Source organism: Sinocyclocheilus rhinocerous, unplaced genomic scaffold (assembly GCF_001515625.1).
Source record: "Sinocyclocheilus rhinocerous isolate Xijiao unplaced genomic scaffold, SAMN03320098_v1.1 scaffold1499, whole genome shotgun sequence".
NCBI classification, from domain to species: domain Eukaryota; kingdom Metazoa; phylum Chordata; class Actinopteri; order Cypriniformes; family Cyprinidae; genus Sinocyclocheilus; species Sinocyclocheilus rhinocerous.
Genome location: NW_015650016.1, coordinates 709,156 through 730,727, shown reverse-complemented (window position 1 = coordinate 730,727; position 21,572 = coordinate 709,156). Strand labels below are relative to the sequence as shown.

Below are 21,572 nucleotides of genomic sequence, written 5' to 3'. Positions count from 1 at the left end.
GGTATAATACTGTATTACAAATCGCGTCTGGTCTTTGATTATGATTGGCTGAGCCACGTTTTGTAAAGCACAGTGTTCTGGGGATTATTGCTTAAAATGCTGAGCGAATACGACTAAGCTCTACATAATGTATTTACATTCAAAACGTGCTTAAAACAGTCAAGGAAAAGTGTGGATTACAGATCATATGCTATGATAGAGGCCAACTGACCCAACAAAGAAAATAAGAAAGAAACCCTAAAAGCTGGAAAGAAGCACTTCTGCTGACAAAAGATGATTTTAATGACAGATAAAAGATCACTTCTCATCATCAGAACATCTGGGTGGCTGGATAGATAACACTCATGCACTTCCCATGCCAATTTAGTAGAAATGGATAGAGCTAGTGGATTACAAACTATTAAAGCTACAGTAAACTTCAAAGCCATTGGTCCTACAGTAAAAGCACAAAGTATGTTGGTCTGCCAAGAGTTAGTCAGGGTTTATAGTTTAAACTGAGGACTCCATTAAGGGTCAAAGGATCATTTTCCTGTTAAAATGTGAATGGCTTATAAACACACAGCACGCTGTATTCTTTCTTAAGACTGAAGTCAGTCACATCTTCTGCCCAGAGAGTGCAGCTAAAGCGGCCAATCAGAGCGGGAGTGAAGGGTTTGGTCCTCGAATGTGTCTCTCTGCTTCACTACTGGCCGTTCTTCACATTAAACATCCTCTCCTGAAACAAACAGGAAAAAAAGATGATGCTGCACATGCTGAGGCCCACATCACCCTAAATAAAGTGCAAACAGAAGTGCAGCATACAAGACAACATATCAATTTATGGACTAACCCAATGCATTTAATAATATTACATAAAACTGTGCTATAATACTAGTCTCATAACTCAGCCTCATCAAGGGGCTTCAAATCACTCAACAGAGTTAAGAGACTGTCGACAGTCACAAAAGCGTTCGGATCACATTTCACAAACATGCATTATTTCTGCATTCTGCAAATGTGATCACAATCAAAAAAAAAATAAAAAAATCTCAAGACAAATTAAGAAAATGCGTTTTTGTACCTTGATCATGGCCTCGAGTTTGATGGCGTCTGCAGCAAATTTGCGGATCCCGTCGGAGAGTTTCTCCACAGCCATGCGGTCCTCATTGTGCAGCCAGCGGAAGCTCTTCTCATCCAGGTGCACCTTCTCCAGATCACACTCCTTTGCTGAAGGAGAGATCAGTTTGCTGAAATCATGTCAAACCGGACGGTTCAGCGTGAGAGATGCGTGTCAGCTGATGCTCACCTCCCTGCGGCGTGAGGGAACACGTCACTGCGCTGTGGTCCTGGCTGAGCTCTCCCAGCAGCCCCGGAGAGATGGTGAGCAGATCACAGCCCGCCAGAGCCTTCACTTCCCCCGTGTTCCTGAAGGAGGCGCCCATCACCACCGTCGTGTAGCTGAACTTCTTATAGTAGTTGTAGATCTTGGTGACACTCTGCACCCCTGAGAGACAGAAGCGTGTGCTGGAGTCAGATCAATGTTTCAGATGCTCCACACAAACACCATAGAGTTTGAATCACTTATAACTAGGGCTGGGAAAAATAAGTATAAACTAATATATAATTAGTAGTGCTGGGCAATGAATGACATATTTTAATTGCGATCGCATAATTTTTCTGCGATTAATCGCATTATGCGCAAAATTCAATAATGAATTCAAAAGTACTGTATTGCTCACTTTTATTTTAAAAGTACTGCTGTATGAACAGAAGTGCAATACTATTTGGTTTGCAAACACTTTAAACAATTAAGGTGCTTTTTTACAGCAGTATTCCCTTTACATTGTAACAGTTAAAATATTTATTGTAAATCTCAACTTAAACATTAATGTAATCAAATTAAAATCTCCTTTTCATATAACTCGTGTATTCTTGTGATAGTGTGTCTTGACACCATGTCTACACTGGACGCGAGTGGCGCGATGCGACAAAATACTATAGAACCCATTATAATCAGTGATGCAGTCTACACTGGATGCGGCGCAACACGACAAATCATACGTGCCGTCATTCGTTGTGATCCTATACACCGGATGCAACAGTTGTCATGCCGCGCCGCAACAGCTAAAGTCTGTCTACAATGACTGGACGCGTCACGCGACAAAGCGACCGTTGCAAATCATTTGAATTTTGTGTCAGTACGTCGTAGATAGAACGAGGCAGCAGTTTACTGTCGGGAATTTGTCGCGTCGCGCCGCATCCAGTGTATACGGCATCACTTATTATAATGGGTTCTATACTATGTTGTCGCATTGTCCCGCGCCACTCACGTCCGGTGTAGACACGGAGTTAGGGCCTCCCCAAATGCTCTCATTGGTTGAGACGTGTGATGACGCCCATCCCCCCCCTCCTGTGACCCATGGTTTGTCTGTATGTGTATTCAGAGCCAGTGAGCAACGGACTTTCAAAATAATAATAATAATAATAATAATAATAATAATAATAATAAAAATAAAAACTGCATTAATGCACGATAAAATAATTGTCAGCATTTATTAATTAATGTGTTAACGCGATAACTTGCCCAGCCCTAATAATTAGTAAATGATAAGTCAATAATATAATAAACAAAGTATATACTCCAGGTGGAGAAATTTTTTACCATCCATGGCTTTTATAAATCAAGGGATGTCCAAACCGGTTTCTGAAAACCACAGGGAATTCAGCTCCAACCCTAATCAAACCTGAACCAACTAAACGAGGACTTCAGACTCGCTAGAAACTTCCAGGCAGGTGTGATGGAGCTGGACTCTGCAGGACGCTGGGCCTCCAGGAGCAAGCGCCGATCACACGATTGCATTTAGAAACATATGAGACACAGTGGAATGGAATAAAACCCCCACTAATTCTCGTGACATGTTTTCTAAAAAAGTTGAACCTCTTTTAACTTTTCATGGCTTTCTATTCATGCCTCAGTCATAGTTGTGCGTCTCAAGAATGCGCCAAATGCGTTCTGTGTGAATGGCTTGGTTTTAACCCAAACAATATCTTCTCCGCATTGAGCTTCTATATATCTCTAATATTTTGAATGATAAATGCAGCAGTGGCACATCTTCTGGGTTCAACTGGATAAACAAAAACATTAAAATGCAACAACGACACTTAAATCATCACTGCATCTCGTGCGCCACTGAGAAGGTTCCCGGACGCACACCTAAAATTCAAATCCACTGTTTCTGCATTTGAATGCGAATTTTTATTTTAAATTTGACTAATATTCCTTTTTTTGATTCCCAGTCTCCTCGTCGCAGGCACTCGTTTCAGCATGTGTTTGTGTTCTGTCGGCTGTCTGCTTGTCACTCATAACACGCTCCTATAAATGAAAAAAGCGTGATACTATTCTGCGCTATATCGAACTTTTTTCCCATCATTATCGATGATGGTGTACCGCCCAGGCCTAAGCTCAACGTCAAACTCTTTGCTGTCTCTTTGTCCATTGTTGAACTTTATCCTGTATGGAGGTTAGATTGACTGTTTTGGACTGCTGCCTTGAACTGGAGCAGTACACAATGATACGTCCGGTGTGTGATATCTGCACGCTCACCTAGCCGTAACACAGCATCCCGCTTCACAATAAACCTAAAGAGCACTATGTGCGAGTAAGTTCTGTTATCGGAGAACATGCCTGGATCTTCATGGGGCTCGTAGTTTTTGCGGTCGGTGTTTTCTTTGTACCAGTCCAGGATACGCCCTACAAAGGGCGAGATGAGGGTGACGCGAGCCTCAGCACACGCGACGGCCTGAGCGAACGAGAACAGCAGAGTCATGTTGCAATGGATCCCGTCTTTCTCCTCCAACTCCCTGACAAAGTCAAACATACAGACGTCAGCAGAGCAGCTCTCACCGTTTATTAATAATACAGCTGTATATGAAGGAATCAGCTTTCACATTGTGTTTGTGGTCATCATGACAGCAAACAGAAGCAACAACTGAAGATGTGTGACACCAGAGTATCATCTTATAATCTTAATGAAGACTGATTGCAGTGAACACACTCACCGTCCGGCCTGAATACCCTCCCATGTGGAGGAGAGTTTGATGAGGATGCGCTCCTTACTGACTCCCGCCTCTTCATAGAGAGAGATGAGCCTCCGGGCACGAGACACCATCGCTTCTTTATCAAAAGACAGTCTGAAAATTACACATCACATCTGTCATTAGGACACATCTCTCACACACACACACACTCTCTGATAATTCAAAAGTATGTGTGAGTTTTTGTCTTTCTCTTGAGTATGTGTGTGTGAACGTGTAAATCTCTGGTTCACACTACAGCACAATAAGTGGTAATTATGGACATTAATGTTGGTGTCAAAGAAGAAAAGCAGCAGTAAGCGGCCTGTCACCAGACACAAGCGCTGCTCTCATCCTCGTTTCCTCGCGTCTTAGCTCCAGCCATTTAGGATGCAAGGAAATGAGGATGGAGGATTCAAAAGAAGTGCTATAATCGGGTCCCTGGTGCATCTACCAACCCAGGAAACGTGAAAACGATTAACCCAGTAACTTTGTTTTGGTAAGCCTTTTTCTGCAAGCATCTGAAAAAACGAGCACGTCAGATTTCGCTCCCTTTATGACATGGCAAAGGGATCTTATTATAATATCACCGCCCCTTTATCTGCACGTTTCCACTCACGGCGCCATCATTCGGTTTTCACAAGCGACAACTGTATACTAGTTCTAACGCCATGGCAAAAGTTCGAGCAAAGCATGCAAACTGTTCTATCGTTGGCTGCACAGACAAGCACAGAACACTATTTAGAGTCCCAGCTTCAGACGAGACAAGAGAGCAGTGGATTAATTTATTTACTGTATATTACGCTGCTGCCACACAGATCTAATATAAACATGAGATCTCTTTCCCAGGTGTTTACCTTCACAGACATAAACTGTTTTTGTAACTCATGTGTTTTTAAAATAAACTTGTGTATTTGACATTTTAAGCGCAATAAGCTACGAAAGAGAACTTTAGTACTCGCATGCCATGTGACAGACGCTTTCTGTGCGCGTGCTTCGGATGTGTGCGCTCAGAAAACCCTATATCAGAAGTTTAAACTAAATGGCTTTAAAACGCATGATTTCAGCGTGATAGACATGATAATCAAAACCAAACAGATGTTTTTTTTATCAGAGTATCTGACGTAAGAGCTGTAAAGGCCCAGCCCTACGGCAGCTCATTTGCATTTAAAGATACATGCACGAAAACAGCATGTTTCTGCTTCCTCTCAAAATAGGCATTTTCAAAATTATATAATAAATTATCTGTGGGGTATTTTGAGGTTAAACGTCACAGACACATTCTGGGGCCAGCTGAGACTTATATTACACTGTAGAAAGGGGCATAATAGGTCACCTTTAAAGCGTCATCATCTGCGCTCAAGGGATCTGCTCTCAAGTTTGGTTATTTAATGTCATAATTAATATTAATAACACTAGCTGCCCTGTTGAAATATGAATTTTTTGATTAGAAACACTTCTACATAGCATACACTTGTGTATCGGCGCTCCGGTCCTCACTCATCGTATTGATACAGACTACTGACATGTAGTAACGTCGCATCACTAGCGTAGATCACGTGACGTCGCATCACTAGCGTAGATCACGTGACGTCGCATCACTAACGTAGATCACGTGACGTCGCATCACGTAACTTCGCATCACTAGCGTAGATCACGTAACGTCGCATCACTAGCTGTAGATCACGTAACGTCGCATCACTAGCGTAGATCACGTAACGTCGCATCACTAGCTGTAGATCACGTAACGTCGCATCACTAGCGTAGATCACGTAACGTCGCATCACTAGCTGTAGATCACGTAACGTCGCATCACTAGCGTAGATCACGTAACGTCGCATCACTAGCTGTAGATCACGTAACGTCGCATCACTAGCTGTAGATCACGTAACGTCGCATCACTAGCTGTAGATCACGTAACGTCGCATCACTAGCTGTAGATCACGTAACGTCGCATCACTAGCGTAGATCACGTAACGTCGCATCACTAGCGTAGATCACGTGACGTCGCATCACTAACGTAGATCACGTGACGTCGCATCACGTAACTTCGCATCACTAGCGTAGATCACGTAACTTCGCATCACTAGCGTAGATCACGTAACGTCGCATCACGTAACGTCGCATCACGTAACGTCGCATCACTAGCTGTAGATCACGTAACGTCGCATCACTAGCGTAGATCACGTGACGTCGCATCACTAGCGTAGATCACGTGACGTCGCATCACTAGCGTAGATCACGTGACGTCGCATCACTAGCGTAGATCACGTGACGTCGCATCACTAGCGTAGATCACGTGACGTCGCATCACGTAACTTCGCATCACTAGCGTAGATCACGTAACTTCGCATCACTAGCGTAGATCACGTAACGTCGCATCACGTAACGTCGCATCACTAGCTGTAGATCACGTAACGTCGCATCACTAGCTGTAGATCACGTAACGTCGCATCACTAGCTGTAGATCACGTAACGTCGCATCACTAGCTGTAGATCACGTAACGTCGCATCACTAGCTGTAGATCACGTAACGTCGCATCACTAGCTGTAGATCACGTAACGTCGCATCACTAGCTGTAGATCACGTAACGTCGCATCACTAGCTGTAGATCACGTAACGTCGCATCACTAGCTGTAGATCACGTAACGTCGCATCACTAGCTGTAGATCACGTAACGTCGCATCACTAGCTGTAGATCACGTAACGTCGCATCACTAGCTGTAGATCACGTAACGTCGCATCACTAGCTGTAGATACCTCGCATCGACTTCAGTGGAGACCCGGCCAGGAACCTTCTTTAAGATTTCCAAACCAAAGTTCACAAACAGCTTGTCCATGGCATTGGTCACCTGCTCCTTCTCACTCCTGCAATTGCAAAAAGATGCACATTAGACCTGTAAGAAACTATCTAACAGAGCACATCTGTGTACTCCATACTCTCACCCGCCGTTAGCAATGCCGTATTTGATGGCCTGCTCCACGAGAGGCTGGTAGGTAGACATTTTAGCTGCAGCCAGAATCAGGGAAGGATTGGTGGTGGCATCCTGAGGTTTGTACTCTTCAATAGCTGCGGAGAAGAGCAAACAAGGCAAATTATAGCAAGTGCAATCTCAACAGTATTCTTGATGTCTTCTAAAAAACTGATGATATTTTGACCAGAGAAGACGGTAACCCTGTTTGGAGTGTTTGTTAGTCTGCCAATGGCTGTGGATAATGGAAGAACAGTATTGTGAAAAGATGATAAACAACATCTCATGATGGAAATGTTTTATGTAATGTCCTCAGAAGAGGTCTAAAGAGCATTTCAAAATGGGATGTTCAGAAAAGTGTAGAGTAACTAGAGGTCGACCGATTTTAGATTTTACTGATACCGATAGCTAGGTTGGACCACACTGGTGATACAATTAATCAAGGGATAGTTTTTTTAAATGGATTCTGAACGAAAACTAAAATAGTGCTTTACTACTTAAAAAAAAAAATGGACTGAACCAGACTTTGTACATGAATAAAAAAAATTTAATTTTAAATATTATATATTGATCATTAAAGTTAGTTCATAGTTCATTAACCGTTTCGAAGAAAATGTAAAGATATGCTTATAACTATGTATGCGTTATGTGCTGCTACTGCTAATGTGTATAGGTACAGTTCTGTGATGCGATTGGTGTCATTTTATTTTTGTTCTTATTTTAATTATTTGTATGATTTTTGCTATTTTGTGCAGATTTGTGGACCCCAGGAAGATTAGCAACCTCTTTGTGGAAGCTAATGGGGATCCAAATAAACAAACAAACTAATGTTAACACAAGCAACTTAATGTAAAAATATATTAGTAAATGTTGAAATTAACACACTCTAACTAGATGACCATCTTTAAATATCTACACAAAGGCCATAGCATCGAAATTACATAAGGATATTGTATGTATTCTCTCACACTTTAATTGCTTCTATTCTAGAACACGTGATGATTATCTAATCAAAATAACAAAATATGGCAGTCGCACAAAACGCAGCGTCTAGAACTCGCAGCTATCAGGAGTTAGACATATCGGACGGTTTATTTAATCACCAAACAGGGAAAAGTTCACTTCAAGTATGATCAAAAGCGGCATAGATGAGTTTGAAGTTTGGTGTTTAAAAAAACAGAGCAAAACAAAAAGAAAACGCGCAATCTATATTATAGCTCTCTATATAAAGCATTCAGACTTTATTAGAGCCACAGAAACACAAACGTTTAGCTGAAAAATGCACAGTACATAACTTTACAGCCTAGGGTGAAGTCATTATGTACAGTAACAATGATTTGGGACAAATATAATGTAATTTAATGTAAAACTGTGTGAATGGCGGCAGGATTTCTGCTTTAAATCTGCAACTTTGCTGCTAACAAATGCATCAATGTGACCAGCTGGATATAAACTAATGCAAATAGATGTTAACAATCACGACATTAAGCATTTGCGTCAGACTCACGTGTGTTTTGGTCACATTGTTTTAACCATTTGAGGTCCTGCTAATGTTCCCGTCCTCTCAGCCTTGATAGCAAACATACTGCTGTTCTTTCTCCATTAATGCAGCATCTAGTCAACAAATTAATTACTTGGTAATGATATGAAAACTACAGTATACACACCGTTTCCCTGTCTGTTTTAAATGCACATCTGAAGTGTCCCGCTCTGTGCAGCATGCAGTGTCACGTGTCAAAACAAACAGCAGTGGTGTCAGTGATTTCAGCTCTCGCTCTCATACTGTAGAACCATAGGTATAAAATACCTAGACGCCTCATTGGCCGTTGGATCGTACGTCAACGGCACTGCCATATTGGTCCGGGCAACTTGCCGTAAATCTCATAGGTGGACTGAAGAAAAGATCCCTGATTCCCTGACTATTTTGAGGTTTTACAAATAGTCGTAAAATCCAAATTATTTCTCGGGAAATTACCTTTTGCATGCAAGTCTGAATAGTTAGGGGCCAAGCACCGAAGGTGCAGTGGCACCTATTGTATCCGTTAGCGTCATTTTTCTTCTTCCGCCGAAAGTCTATGGCAGCTCATAGAACTGCTTGCGGGAAAGTTGTGAAATTTGGCACACTGATAGAGGACAGTCTCAACATTAACCACAGCAAGTTTGGAGTCTCTAACTCCAACTCTCTAGCGCCACCACTTGTCCAAAGTTGCAATTTCTTTATGCTAATAACTTTTGAACCATAAGGCACAAAATGAAAATATTTTTTTCCTCTGAATTCTTGGCTCATGCCGAGTCGAAACACCAAAATTAAAAAATGGCAAGGTTTAGTTTTTTCGCTATTTTTAATTGTTCGTAAAACCTACTTTTTCGAACTCGTCCTAGACGGTTTGTCTGATTATCACCAAAATTGGCTCAGATCATCTTCAGGCCATGCTGGCATAAAGATATGGAATTCAAGTTGATTCGTCCCACCCTTCTCGAATAACGCACGAAGGAATTCTACGAAAAACACGTAAAAATGGATGTGAGGCTATATCTCCACAACTGTTTGGCGTATTGAGACCAAACTTGCTGTGTGTTATAATAAACGGGACCTGAGACTACCTGCAGTGTTTCGGCGCAGTGCCCCCTAGTGGTCAGGAGATATGAAAAATGCATATTTTTGCTTATAACTTCTGAATGGTTTGGCCAAAAATCACAAAACAGGTCTCTTTAGATTCGGTGCATCATTCCGAGTCGAACCATACCAAATGTTTCCATGTCAGCCATTTTGGGCATCAGCCATTTTGAATTGTCAAAAAACGCAATATTTTAAGAACGCTTAGACTTTATTACGAAAATCGGTATGCATCTTCGGCACCATGCCCTGATGGCACTCAAAAAAGTTTGGGCAAAAGTTATAAAGCAATTTATAAAAATGCTAATAACTTTTGCATACATTATAATATTGTAATGAGACTGATGTTCATAGATTCCTTGCATCTCCTGAGAACATCGATACCAATTTTGCCATAATTGGCTAAACTTCCTGTCCGCCATTTTGATTCATGTTGAAAACCTACTTTCGAATTTCTCCTAGACCGTTAGTCCAATTTTCACCAAATTTGACTCCGATCGTCTTCAGACCAAGCTGGCAAAAAGTTATGGATTTCATGTCGATATACGAAATGTTTTTCGTTTCACATCAACGAATTTGCTGGTTAAGATGCCAAAATGCATCTGAGGCTGTATCTCTGCAAAGCTTTGACGTATTTGCACCAAACTTTGTATGTGCCATTGTCACCTCACACTGACCACGCCACATCAATTTGGTAACAGCGCCACCTATTGGTCAAGAGTAATAAACCATTGATTTATTATTAATTATGAAATTTCCAAAAATGCTAATAACTTTTGATTGCATTAGCCTATTGCAATGAAACTGGTCTCAAAATATTCCTTGGTTTATGCCAACAACAGACATACCAATTTTCCCTTAGCAAATCCGAACTGCCTGTCGGCCATTTTGATTTATGCTGAAAACCTACTTTTTCGAACTCCTCCTCAAGCCTTGGTCCGATTTTCACAAAAATCGACTCAAATCATCTTCAGACTGTGCTGACAAAATGTTATGGATTTCGTGTCGATAGACGAAACCGTTTTCGTACAGCGCTGCTACAAATTTTAGGCACTGTGACAAAATGACTCTAAGGCTATATCTCTTCAAAGCTGACACATGATGACAACAAACTTTGTGTGTGCCATTGTCACCTCACACAAACACACATGCTCCATGCCATGCTTAGCTTCTCATTTTGCCTCTGGAGTGCTTGGCCCCACAATTGCTGCTTGCAGCTATATTTGTTTTTGGTTTTATTTTGTCATTATAACATTATGTTGACATTAGTTAGTCACCAAAGTCAGACTATTAATGGCTAACGATAAAAGCTAAATAATATAAAGTTTACATGCTTCTTATGAAGTCTGCGCTTATTGTATAGTTTATGAGCTAATCTAAATTGCAAGCGAGTCTTCCGTGCAGTGCAGTGAGCCAGAGGACTGACAGGACAGATCAAATCACAGACTCATCTCCGAAGAGCAGCTGATTAGATTTATTAGATTAGATGCTTGTCATATAACCGTGGCTCATTTATGTTTTGCCCATTTTAGCCAGTAGAACCAGGACAACACAAACCTCAAAGGCGGCTGAAGAAAGCCCGTCATAGACTGTTCTCTGCATTTCTAAGAGACTGCACCTCTTCTGCATATTATATTATTATATGACTTATACTAGGCCTATTATATGATTGTACTAGTCACCATTTTATTTAGTGTTTTTATTTTATTGACTATTATATTACAATTTGTGTGTATAATATATATATATATATATACACATACACACACACACACACATATATATACACACACACACATACACATACACACATAAATTGTAAAATAATAGTCAATAAAATAAAAACACTAAATAAAATAGTGAGTAGTGAATAGCACAATCATATAATAGGCCTACAATAAGTCATAATAATATAATACCGCTGTAACTTAATTGTTTACTGGATCCATTAAGGATGATCCTATAAATAGGGGTTCAAGATGTGATATTAAACGTTGCCCACTAGAGGGAGCCACAGGATAAGGAATATTTCAAGCACAATCATTTTCTATCGGTTTTCATCTATTTGAATTGAAATAAATGCATTTGGTTCATTTATATAGCCTAACTATGGTGTACTGACAGTAAATCTGTGAAATGCTTCTAGATCAGTAAATGTTTTTTAGACCTCACTAAAACACATTTCCAAGTTGCCAGACACAATTATTTATATTTTTGTAAGTTAATTAAATATTTTTTTAATTAATATTTTATGTAATTTTTACTATAATAAAACATTTCTATAAAAGGCATTTATTGTTGTGGTATGAATAATAAAACAAATATTATAAAACATAAGCATAAGGTTAGGAGGAGATACAGAAATAAATTGTAAAAATGAAAAGGTAACGATAAATGCTTCAGCAAATTATCTCACTATTTGGAATTGTTCTGTAAGTCCTACGTTGAGCCGGTGCTGTCCTTTTCAATCAGCTGCTGGTTTGGAAATCTCAGTGTGAAACAATGCATTAAATAGAATAGTTACTCTTAGTGGGAAGATCATAGGTAAAGAACAAAGTTTGTAATTTCTCATGTTTTGAGTCGGGCTAGATCTGTGCTCTTGGACAGTGATCATTGTTTGTATCCAGAGTACTCTATGCTCTCTTCAGGTTCCCGTTATAGACTACCAAAGATGAAAAGTAACCTATATAAATATTCGTTTGTCCACTGTGCAATCGGCTGTTAAATGGTTCTAAAGGATTTTTTTTAGGGAAATTTCTCTTTTTATTTTATTTATCTATTTTTATGTATTTATGTTTTTATAGGAATGTATTGTATGAGTCTGTTGTAGTTCTGTTTCGCTGCACCTAAATTGCCCGCAAGGGATCTCAATAAAGCTTGACCTTGATCTTCACATTCATCTGAAATTGTCCGGTGACATCCTATGACGGGATTCCAAAAAAGCTCAAATGAAGGTGTTGAAGAAAAAGCCATTTCCACAATTTCATGTACATTACATTATATTACATTAAGGACGTCTCCACAATTATTAACCAAGAAAAATAAAACATATCTATGCTTGACAAGCGTGATTCTTCACAATTCCTTATGACAATGAATACTTTACAAGTTTTAACTAGCGAGATTCTGCGTAACTAGAAACTTCTTCGTACTCCACGCAGATCATATACCGTTGAAATGGTTGAGAAATGTAAACTTTACTCCACTTTTTGTCGAGAAAAGCCGCAGCTCCCCATTTACTTGTATTTGTTTACAGAGCTCTCTTGCCCGGACCAATATGGCAGACTCGTTGACGCATCGCAGCAACGGTCCAAAGCGGCCAATGAGGCATCTATGTATTTTATACGTCTGTGTATAACGACAGCGAGGCTTCAGCCGCGGACGCAACCCAGAGAAACTATCGGCATGGATTTTTGCAGATAGTTCCAGCAATCGACTATCGGAGCCGATCGGTCGACCGCTAGAGTAAGGACGCTCAGGCCAAAGACCATGTATATCTATGATCAAAGAATTAAGCTTAGATCATTACAAAGCAATCACCAGATCAGTATAACCAAACACAACGAAGAAGACTTGAGTGACATCGACTTGCACTCAACTACAAGGTATAAATGCACATGTATCTTTCTGTTCAGGAGCCGCTCTTGGTTGTTGTGAGCGGTGGGCCGTGAATACACTTTTATTCCTGCAAACTGGGAGTCGTGTCTGGTGTATGCTGCGCAGCTGAGGAATAGAAGTACTAAAGAGTCTACGCTCAGAGGGCCACAGCAGAGACAGTGATAGTGTTGGAAGACTATAGACTATATACTGTGAGCTAGTATTAATGATCCTGTGTCGGGCCAGCGAGGTGAGAGTCTATGGAGGCTAAAGACCCGGTGCTCACGTGTGGTTTGAGGTAGTGATAGTAGCTTCGATGGGACGCCGTCACCATACTTCAGGAAAGGAAGTATTGATTGTACTGAACTGGTACTGTAGTATTGTATTATGTTACTGACAACTGAACGTTGTCTGAATTGTCCGTGTTAGAGAAGTCAGATTAGTTTTGTATTAAAGTAAGATTAGTCCATCTCTACAACTTATTCCATTTCATCTATATAGCACACCTGTACATACAGCTTGTCTATTTTTGTTTATTTAAATATACATATGTATATTTTATTTACATATCTTTATTTTTATTATCTGTGTGTTGTTGTTGTCTCTGTGTACTGAAGCTTGTCACCAAAACAAATTCCTTGTATGAGCAAATATACTTGGCAATAACCAATATGTATCGGTTGATTACTGGCTTCACATCAGAAGGCGGGATCTGGCATTCATTTACATAGTTGCACCTAATTAACATAGAAATAATTGTAAATATTCAGACAGGACCGAGTCTGCACTTAACTTTCATCATAACTTTTCATTTCTTAGAGACTGGCGTTCATTTGTTTCTCAACACGTCTGCAGACAGAAAAGCCCACAGATCATCAGAATATAACAGACTTTACACTGAAGCCTCCTTTCTACCTGCATTAACAAAAATACAAGGGTATAAGTGTTTTTTCCCCTTTCCGTTCACTATTAATCCCTGTATTTACATCATTCCCCCTGATAAAAAAAAAAAAAAATCCCTGGAGCATCAACCGCAGATCCCCCCGAAAAAAAAAAAAAAAAAAAAAAAAAAGGCAGACCAGATACATTTTTAGATCCCAAAACAACAGAAAGCATGAGTAATTTTTAGTTTTTGAACAAGAGAGATGTGTTCATGAATCAGACATCACAGGTTTTGTGTCTGCCACATGGATTCTGATTGGTGGTCAATGTTTTTATCATTCATCAGCTGAAGAAAATAAATCTTCCATACTCGCACTAGCATACACTAGCTTTCAGCTGAACCCTAGCTGTATTTATTCAGGGTTCAGGAATTAGTCAAAGGATCGACTGCCTCATCATGACCACGCAGAAACCACAGGAGTTTCATCAAACGCTGCTTCCTTGTGTAAAAACAAACACTGAAATCACTGATCGGCAGTGGCGAGTTTCACAAGACAGTCTTAGGCAATGAAATCTGATGCAATTTACAGCCGTCCGATTCATGGAAGAAGAAATGCTGCATTTTGAAAGCATAAGGAACCGTCTGTATGGTATTTTGATGTCATACACCGATCGGTCTGCACACGCAAACAAAGCCAAAACCTAGATATTTTGGGCAATATAAAAATCCTGGCCAGGACGCCTCCTGGGAAAATGGCACGTATGGTCACCCTACTGTTGACGATTGTGAAAAACTGATTTAAATGCAATCTAAAAATCGCACACTTTTGTACAAAGTTCATGTGTAAGTCAAGATAAGGCTTTGCATCAATATTAGTGACTGATTTGGTCATTTTATGTAATAAAAAGTTAATACGTTTATTATAAGATGAACTATTCTCGTGTTTTAACCTCTTTCAATGAGGTCTCATTCCATCATTCATGCGTTTTCGCATTTACAGAGGAAACAATCCGTGTTGCTTTCAGAACTTACAAAGTCAGCCAAATTCATAAATATTAAGAAACGCACATAAGATGATTAATATTAATAAGCAAGGCATTAAGTAATTAGTCGTGTGACAATCGCCCACTTGCTAATATCTGCCTTTCGGCCAATCAGAGAGCCTGTCTCTGTAGAACGCTTAATATTCATGAGATGAGCCGTCTTCGCTTCCGGGTCTCGGCATGATTCTACACGGTACTGCATTTTTTTCCTCACCCAGACTTAGTTTACATTAAACCAATTACCAAGATCCCGTGTTTACTCCGATCTGGTTAACTCAACACGACACAGCACGTTTCTAAGCACTCATTCTTCTCATGCGTTCCGCTAAACGGGTTTTCGGTTCATACCGTAAGTGCGAAAGCACTAGTTCCTCAGTGCGGGTCAACTTCAGCAATCATTAACCAAACAACGTGCAAGCTTTTTTTCTTAGGGGAAAGGGAAGAAAAGCTCAGAGTTTTCTGTACACAGGCAGCATAAGTGAATCGTGGCTTAATGAAGTGCCGCATGAGCGCTTATAAGCTCTCTGTGCTCCAAACTGACTCAACATTAACTAACGGAAACATCTATAAGAAATTTACCGTTAAAGTCGCCCGTGTCTGCAACGACCACCGTGTATTTCTTGATCTGCTCCAGCGCAGACTCCATCTTTCGCCGTTTGTCCGGTGACACAGACATGATCCCGAAAACCCGAGCTTTTATAGCCGCACACAGAGAGACACGACCGTCAGCGGAGACAGAGCGGCGGATACGTGCCTGCGTGGGGGCGGGGCCACGGCTCATGACGCCATCGCGTTCTTCTTCTTCTGTGGATTTATTGGCGGGACGCATACCAGCTTTTTAGGTGCATACCGCCACCTCCTGTGCTGGAGTATGAAGTGATTTCAGTCTAGGTATATATTTTGATATCTATATTCTATTCTTAAGTCCACTATTCTTAATTAATGTTAAAATTGTCTTTATTATTTTACCAGATCCTTGTTTTGTGTTTAATATGTTGCAGATTGGAAATTCATTGCATCCTAAGTTCTGTGATTCTCTTTATAGTTCATTATTCCTGTTCATATCTAGACAGAGTAACAACACATGATCAACTGTTCCCTTTACTTGGTTTCACAACATCCACTACTGTGTTTTCCTATCATATGAAGTGTAGAATTAAGTTTCGTGTGACCCATCCTTAGTCTTGTTAAAATAACCTGATGTTCTTTACTTAAGTTTAATATCATTTTGCTTTGACTTACCCTGTTTTGTATATTATAAAAATGTCCTTCTGTTTTACAGTCATTCCAGTTCCCTTGCCATTTCCAATTGCAAGCTTCTTTAATTATACTTTCCCCTGCATGCTGCTTAGTGAAACTGAAATAGTAGAGTATTCAGATTAAATGACTCTTTAGCCATTTTATCAGATTTTTCATTTCCTGGTAGATCAACATGCGCTGGAACCTTAACTATTATTCCAGCATGTCTTAATCTATACAATATATTCATTATTGCTTAGTGAAACTGAAATAGTAGGAGTATGCAGATTAAGTGACTCTTTAGCCATTTTATCAGCTTTTTCATTTCCTGGTATATCAACATGCGCTGGAACCCAAACAAAATTAACTATTATTCCAGCATTTCTTAATCTATACAATATATTCATTATTTCTATAAAGATATCATATCTAACAGTTTGAAAAGTGTGAAGACTGGTAAGTGACGCCATCGCCTAACACCAGAGATGAGGGCTTAAGCCACATGCTTCATATCCACCACTTATACTACGCCTTAACGTACTCTTTTGCTGAAGAAAAAGTACACACTTTTGAGTGTGTGGTAGAAGAGTAGGCAAGCTTTGGGACATACGATCACGTCACGGTTAACGAACCGCTCTGCTGCATAAATACACTGTAAACTGGCCTGTCAATCATCTCCTGCCGTACTGGAGAGAAAAGAAGAAGCTCGCTCATCTGCCAGCCGTGGATTTTGTATAATGATGCATTTAAAAGTTAATGGCCAAACGGATGTTTATAAAAGTTCACATTGCTGTTGCAGATGAAATATAACACATATATGATTAAATAAATATTTTATGATATGATTAAATAAATATTTTTACCAGGTTAAATGTTGATTATTAAAGGGATAGTTCACCCAAAAATGAAAATTAGCCCATGATTTACTTACCCTCAGGGCATCCCAGGTGTATCTGACATTCCTCTTTCAGATCAATCCAATCGGAGTTATATTAAAAATTGTAAATATTAAAAATATTCCAAGCTGTATAATGGCAGTGAATGGTGCCCCTGTTTTTGAAGCTGAAAAAACTGCATCCATCATAAAACTACTCCACACGGCTCCGGGGTGTTAATAACGGCCTTCTGAAGCGAAACGATGCGTTAGTGTAAGAAAAATATAGATTTTTCACATTTTTTAAACTAATCTCCAGCTTCCGGTCGCTCAAGCAGGCGCTCACGAAGAGACGTTCGAGCGTATGACGTAGGGACGAAAGGCACAGCTTAAATGCTCTCAAATAAGTTCCTTTCACATCTCTATAATCATCAATAAATCCTGTCCGCACATTTTTGCATATCAGAAAGAGAATCAGAAAGAGCTCTGCTTACACACACATGGGATTTGTCTTGTGACAGAAGCTTCCAGGCTGTGACAAGACACAGACAACTAAATAAGTGAGTAAAAATAAATATGTAAAAAAACAATAGACAAAAGACAAAGAGACAGTAAACAGTATATTGTATGTACAGTGCTTTAGACAAATTATGCAAGGGAATGTGGACAGATGAAAGATATATTAAATCAATAACATAAATATAAGTATAGATAGTTGGGTATTGCACATGTTTTGTTGCACAGTGGGGAGAATATTTAACTGTTCATGAGGTCGATGGCCTGAGGAAGAAGCTTCTGCTGTGTCAGACGACAACAGTTCACAGATAAAGTGTGCTGATGTGAGGGGTCCAGAGTGATTTAGCCAGCTTGTTTACTCGCTCTGGACGAGTGCAGTTCTAGGAGAGAAGGGAGGGTTGTGCCAGTGATTCGCTCAGCAGTCCGGACTACCCTCTGTAGTCTTCTGAGGTCAGATGTAGTAGCTGAGCTGAACCAGACAGTTATAGAAGTGCAGAGGATGGATTCAGTGACTGCAGAGTAGAACTTCAGCTGGCGAAGGAAGTATAGCCTCTGCTGGGCCTTTACCAGTGATTCGCGCAGCAGTCCGGACTACCCTCTGTAGTCTTCTGAGGTCAGATGTAGTAGCTGAGCTGAACCAGACAGTTATAGAAGTGCAGAGGATGGATTCAGTGACTGCAGAGTAGACCTGCATCAGCAGCTCCTGTGCTGAACTTCTTCAGCTGGCGAAGGAAGTATAGCCTCTGCTGGGCCTTTATCGAAGAAGACTTGCGGCCTGCTGCTGCCGCCAGAGGGAGATATCCAGAGCAGTTCTAGGAGAGAAGGGAGGGTTGTGCCAGTGATTCGCTCAGCAGTCCGGACTACCCTCTGTAGTCTTCTGAGGTCAGATGTAGTAGCTGAGCTGAACCAGACAGTTATAGAAGTGCAGAGGATGGATTCAGTGACTGCAGAGTAGAACTTCAGCTGGCGAAGGAAGTATAGCCTCTGCTGGGCCTTTATCGAAGAAGACTTGCGGCCTGCTGCTGCCGCCAGAGGGAGATATCCAGACTCTTCACGGAAAACACACATAAAACCCGCACAGAGGAGCAAAATGACTTTTACTAAACAGTTCATTTATTGAAGAGATCGACACCCAATTCGCGACGGGAGTAATTAAGGTAAACATATATCCGGGCAACTCTAACTGTAATCTATTATAATGTAAGTTTATAACAATGGTATTTTGTTCATAAACAGTGAAAAGTTTAGGAGAATATTGTCTCGACACTATAATATTGATCAACGGGGCTTGGAAACGCGCGCATCGCGTGATTTTAGCGTCGTTACGTCGTCATCGCCATAGTAACGGCGGACCGTTAGGAAATCAACGCTTCGCTGGATCCGGTGAACGAATGATATGCAGCATTTCATCATAACTATAATATATTATAACATCAGAATGATTCAAACTAGGGATTGTCAGTCAGAGATTTCATAGTCAGCGGAATTCTGTCCAGCAACAACTAAATAAAACAGCTAAATTCTATTCTGAAATGTTGGTGATTGATAGAAGAAGAAAAAATATTCTTTATGAAAGTGCAGTGACAGTATACATTTGTACTGTGAAATTGTGAGCATATGTGCATTTGAGCAGCAGGTGACACTAGTGTGCAGTTTGGAGTCTTTCCATGTAACGTTAGTGAATCATGTTTCAAAGTGATTATTTCATTTGTTTGAAAGATTCAGAAAGTCTCATCACTGATGCAAACTTGATACATCTTCTTATGAGGGACACATGGCAAAACAATACATGTTCAGTGTTTGTCAGTTATCATTTTGCTTTGACTTACCCTGTTTTGTATATTATAAAAATGTCTTCCTGTTTTACAGTCATTCCAATTCCCTTGCCATTTCCAATTGCAAGCTTCTTTAATTATACTTTTCCCCTCCATCCTGCTTAGTGAAACTGAAATAGTAGGAGTATGCAGATTAAGTGACTCTTTAGCCATTTTATCAGCTTTTTCATTTCCTGGTATATCAACATGCGCTGGAACCCAAACAAAATTAACTATTATTCCAGCATTTCTTAATCTATACAATATATTCATTATTTCTATAAAGATATCATATCTAACAGTTTGAAAAGTGTGAAGACTGGTAAGTGACGCCATCGCCTAACACCAGAGATGAGGGCTTAAGCCACACGCTTCATATCCACCACTTATACTACGCCTTAACGTACTCTTTTGCTGAAGAAAAAGTACACACTTTTGAGTGTGTGGTAGAAGAGTAGGCAAGCTTTGGGACATACGATCACGTCACGGTTAACGAACCGCTCTGCTGCATAAATACACTGTAAACTGGCCTGTCAATCATCTCCTGCCGTACTGGAGAGAAAAGAAGAAGCTCGCTCATCTGCCAGCCGTGGATTTTGTATAATGATGCATTTAAAAGTTAATGGCCAAACGGATGTTTATAAAAGTTCACATTGCTGTTGCAGATGAAATATAACACATATATGATTAAATAAATATTTTATGATATGATTAAATAAATATTTTTACCAGGTTAAATGTTGATTATTAAAGGGATAGTTCACCCAAAAATGAAAATTAGCCCATGATTTACTTACCCTCAGGGCATCCCAGGTGTATCTGACATTCCTCTTTCAGATCAATCCAATCGGAGTTATATTAAAAATTGTAAATATTAAAAATATTCCAAGCTGTATAATGGCAGTGAATGGTGCCCCTGTTTTTGAAGCTGAAAAAACTGCATCCATCATAAAACTACTCCACACGGCTCCGGGGTGTTAATAACGGCCTTCTGAAGCGAAACGATGCGTTAGTGTAAGAAAAATATAGATTTTTCACATTTTTTAAACTAATCTCCAGCTTCCGGTCGCTCAAGCAGGCGCTCACGAAGAGACGTTCGAGCGTATGACGTAGGGACGAAAGGCACAGCTTAAATGCTCTCAAATAAGTTCCTTTCACATCTCTATAATCATCAATAAATCCTGTCCGCACATTTTTGCATATCAGAAAGAGAATCAGAAAGAGCTCTGCTTACACACACATGGGATTTGTCTTGTGACAGAAGCTTCCAGGCTGTGACAAGACACAGACAACTAAATAAGTGAGTAAAAATAAATATGTAAAAAAACAATAGACAAAAGACAAAGAGACAGTAAACAGTATATTGTATGTACAGTGCTTTAGACAAATTATGCAAGGGAATGTGGACAGATGAAAGATATATTAAATCAATAACATAAATATAAGTATAGATAGTTGGGTATTGCACATGTTTTGTTGCACAGTGGGGAGAATATTTAACTGTTCATGAGGTCGATGGCCTGAGGAAGAAGCTTCTGCTGTGTCAGACGACAACAGTTCACAGATAAAGTGTGCTGATGTGAGGGGTCCAGAGTGATTTAGCCAGCTTGTTTACTCGCTCTGGACGAGTGCAGTTCTAGGAGAGAAGGGAGGGTTGTGCCAGTGATTCGCTCAGCAGTCCGGACTACCCTCTGTAGTCTTCTGAGGTCAGATGTAGTAGCTGAGCTGAACCAGACAGTTATAGAAGTGCAGAGGATGGATTCAGTGACTGCAGAGTAGACCTGCATCAGCAGCTCCTGTGCTGAACTTCTTCAGCTGGCGAAGGAAGTATAGCCTCTGCTGGGCCTTTATCGAAGAAGACTTGCGGCCTGCTGCTGCCGCCAGAGGGAGATATCCAGACTCTTCACGGAAAACACACATAAAACCCGCACAGAGGAGCAAAATGACTTTTACTAAACAGTTC

At 40.2% G+C, this 21,572-nt stretch overlaps 1 protein-coding gene across 2 annotated transcripts; it reads right to left on the bottom strand.

Annotated features, from left to right (window-relative positions):
* Positions 1–261: 261 nt before the first annotated feature.
* taldo1 (transaldolase 1) lies at positions 262–16,010 on the bottom strand. 2 transcript variants are annotated; one of them, XM_016516360.1, is made up of 8 exons: positions 15,746–16,010; positions 7,001–7,124; positions 6,815–6,922; positions 4,039–4,170; positions 3,665–3,840; positions 1,286–1,483; positions 1,061–1,206; positions 262–715 (listed from the first exon to the last, which is right to left on the bottom strand). In XM_016516360.1, exons 1-8 carry the CDS (start codon positions 15,993–15,995, stop codon positions 683–685), a joined length of 1,167 nt encoding a protein of 388 aa, XP_016371846.1. In that variant the 5' UTR covers positions 15,996–16,010; the 3' UTR covers positions 262–682. The 2 variants fall into 2 exon arrangements, with proteins under 2 accessions (XP_016371846.1, XP_016371847.1); XM_016516361.1 differs by lacking the exon at positions 262–715 and having other exon boundaries at positions 1,115–1,201.
* Between the last annotated feature and the right edge of the window lie 5,562 nt (positions 16,011–21,572).

Bases quoted from the DNA above. Each gene is read 5' to 3' on its own strand.
- taldo1 (XM_016516360.1), bottom strand. From the start codon at position 15,995: ATGCGTCCCGCCAATAAATCCACAGAAGAAGAAGAACGCGATGGCGTC. The intron at 3,841-4,038 runs GTGAGTGTGTTC...TGACTTTGTCAG, and splicing joins GAGGGTATTCAGGCCGGACG to GGAGTTGGAGGAGAAAGACG. The intron at 1,207-1,285 runs GTGAGCATCAGC...TCTCTCCTTCAG, and splicing joins TTCCCTCACGCCGCAGGGAG to CAAAGGAGTGTGATCTGGAG.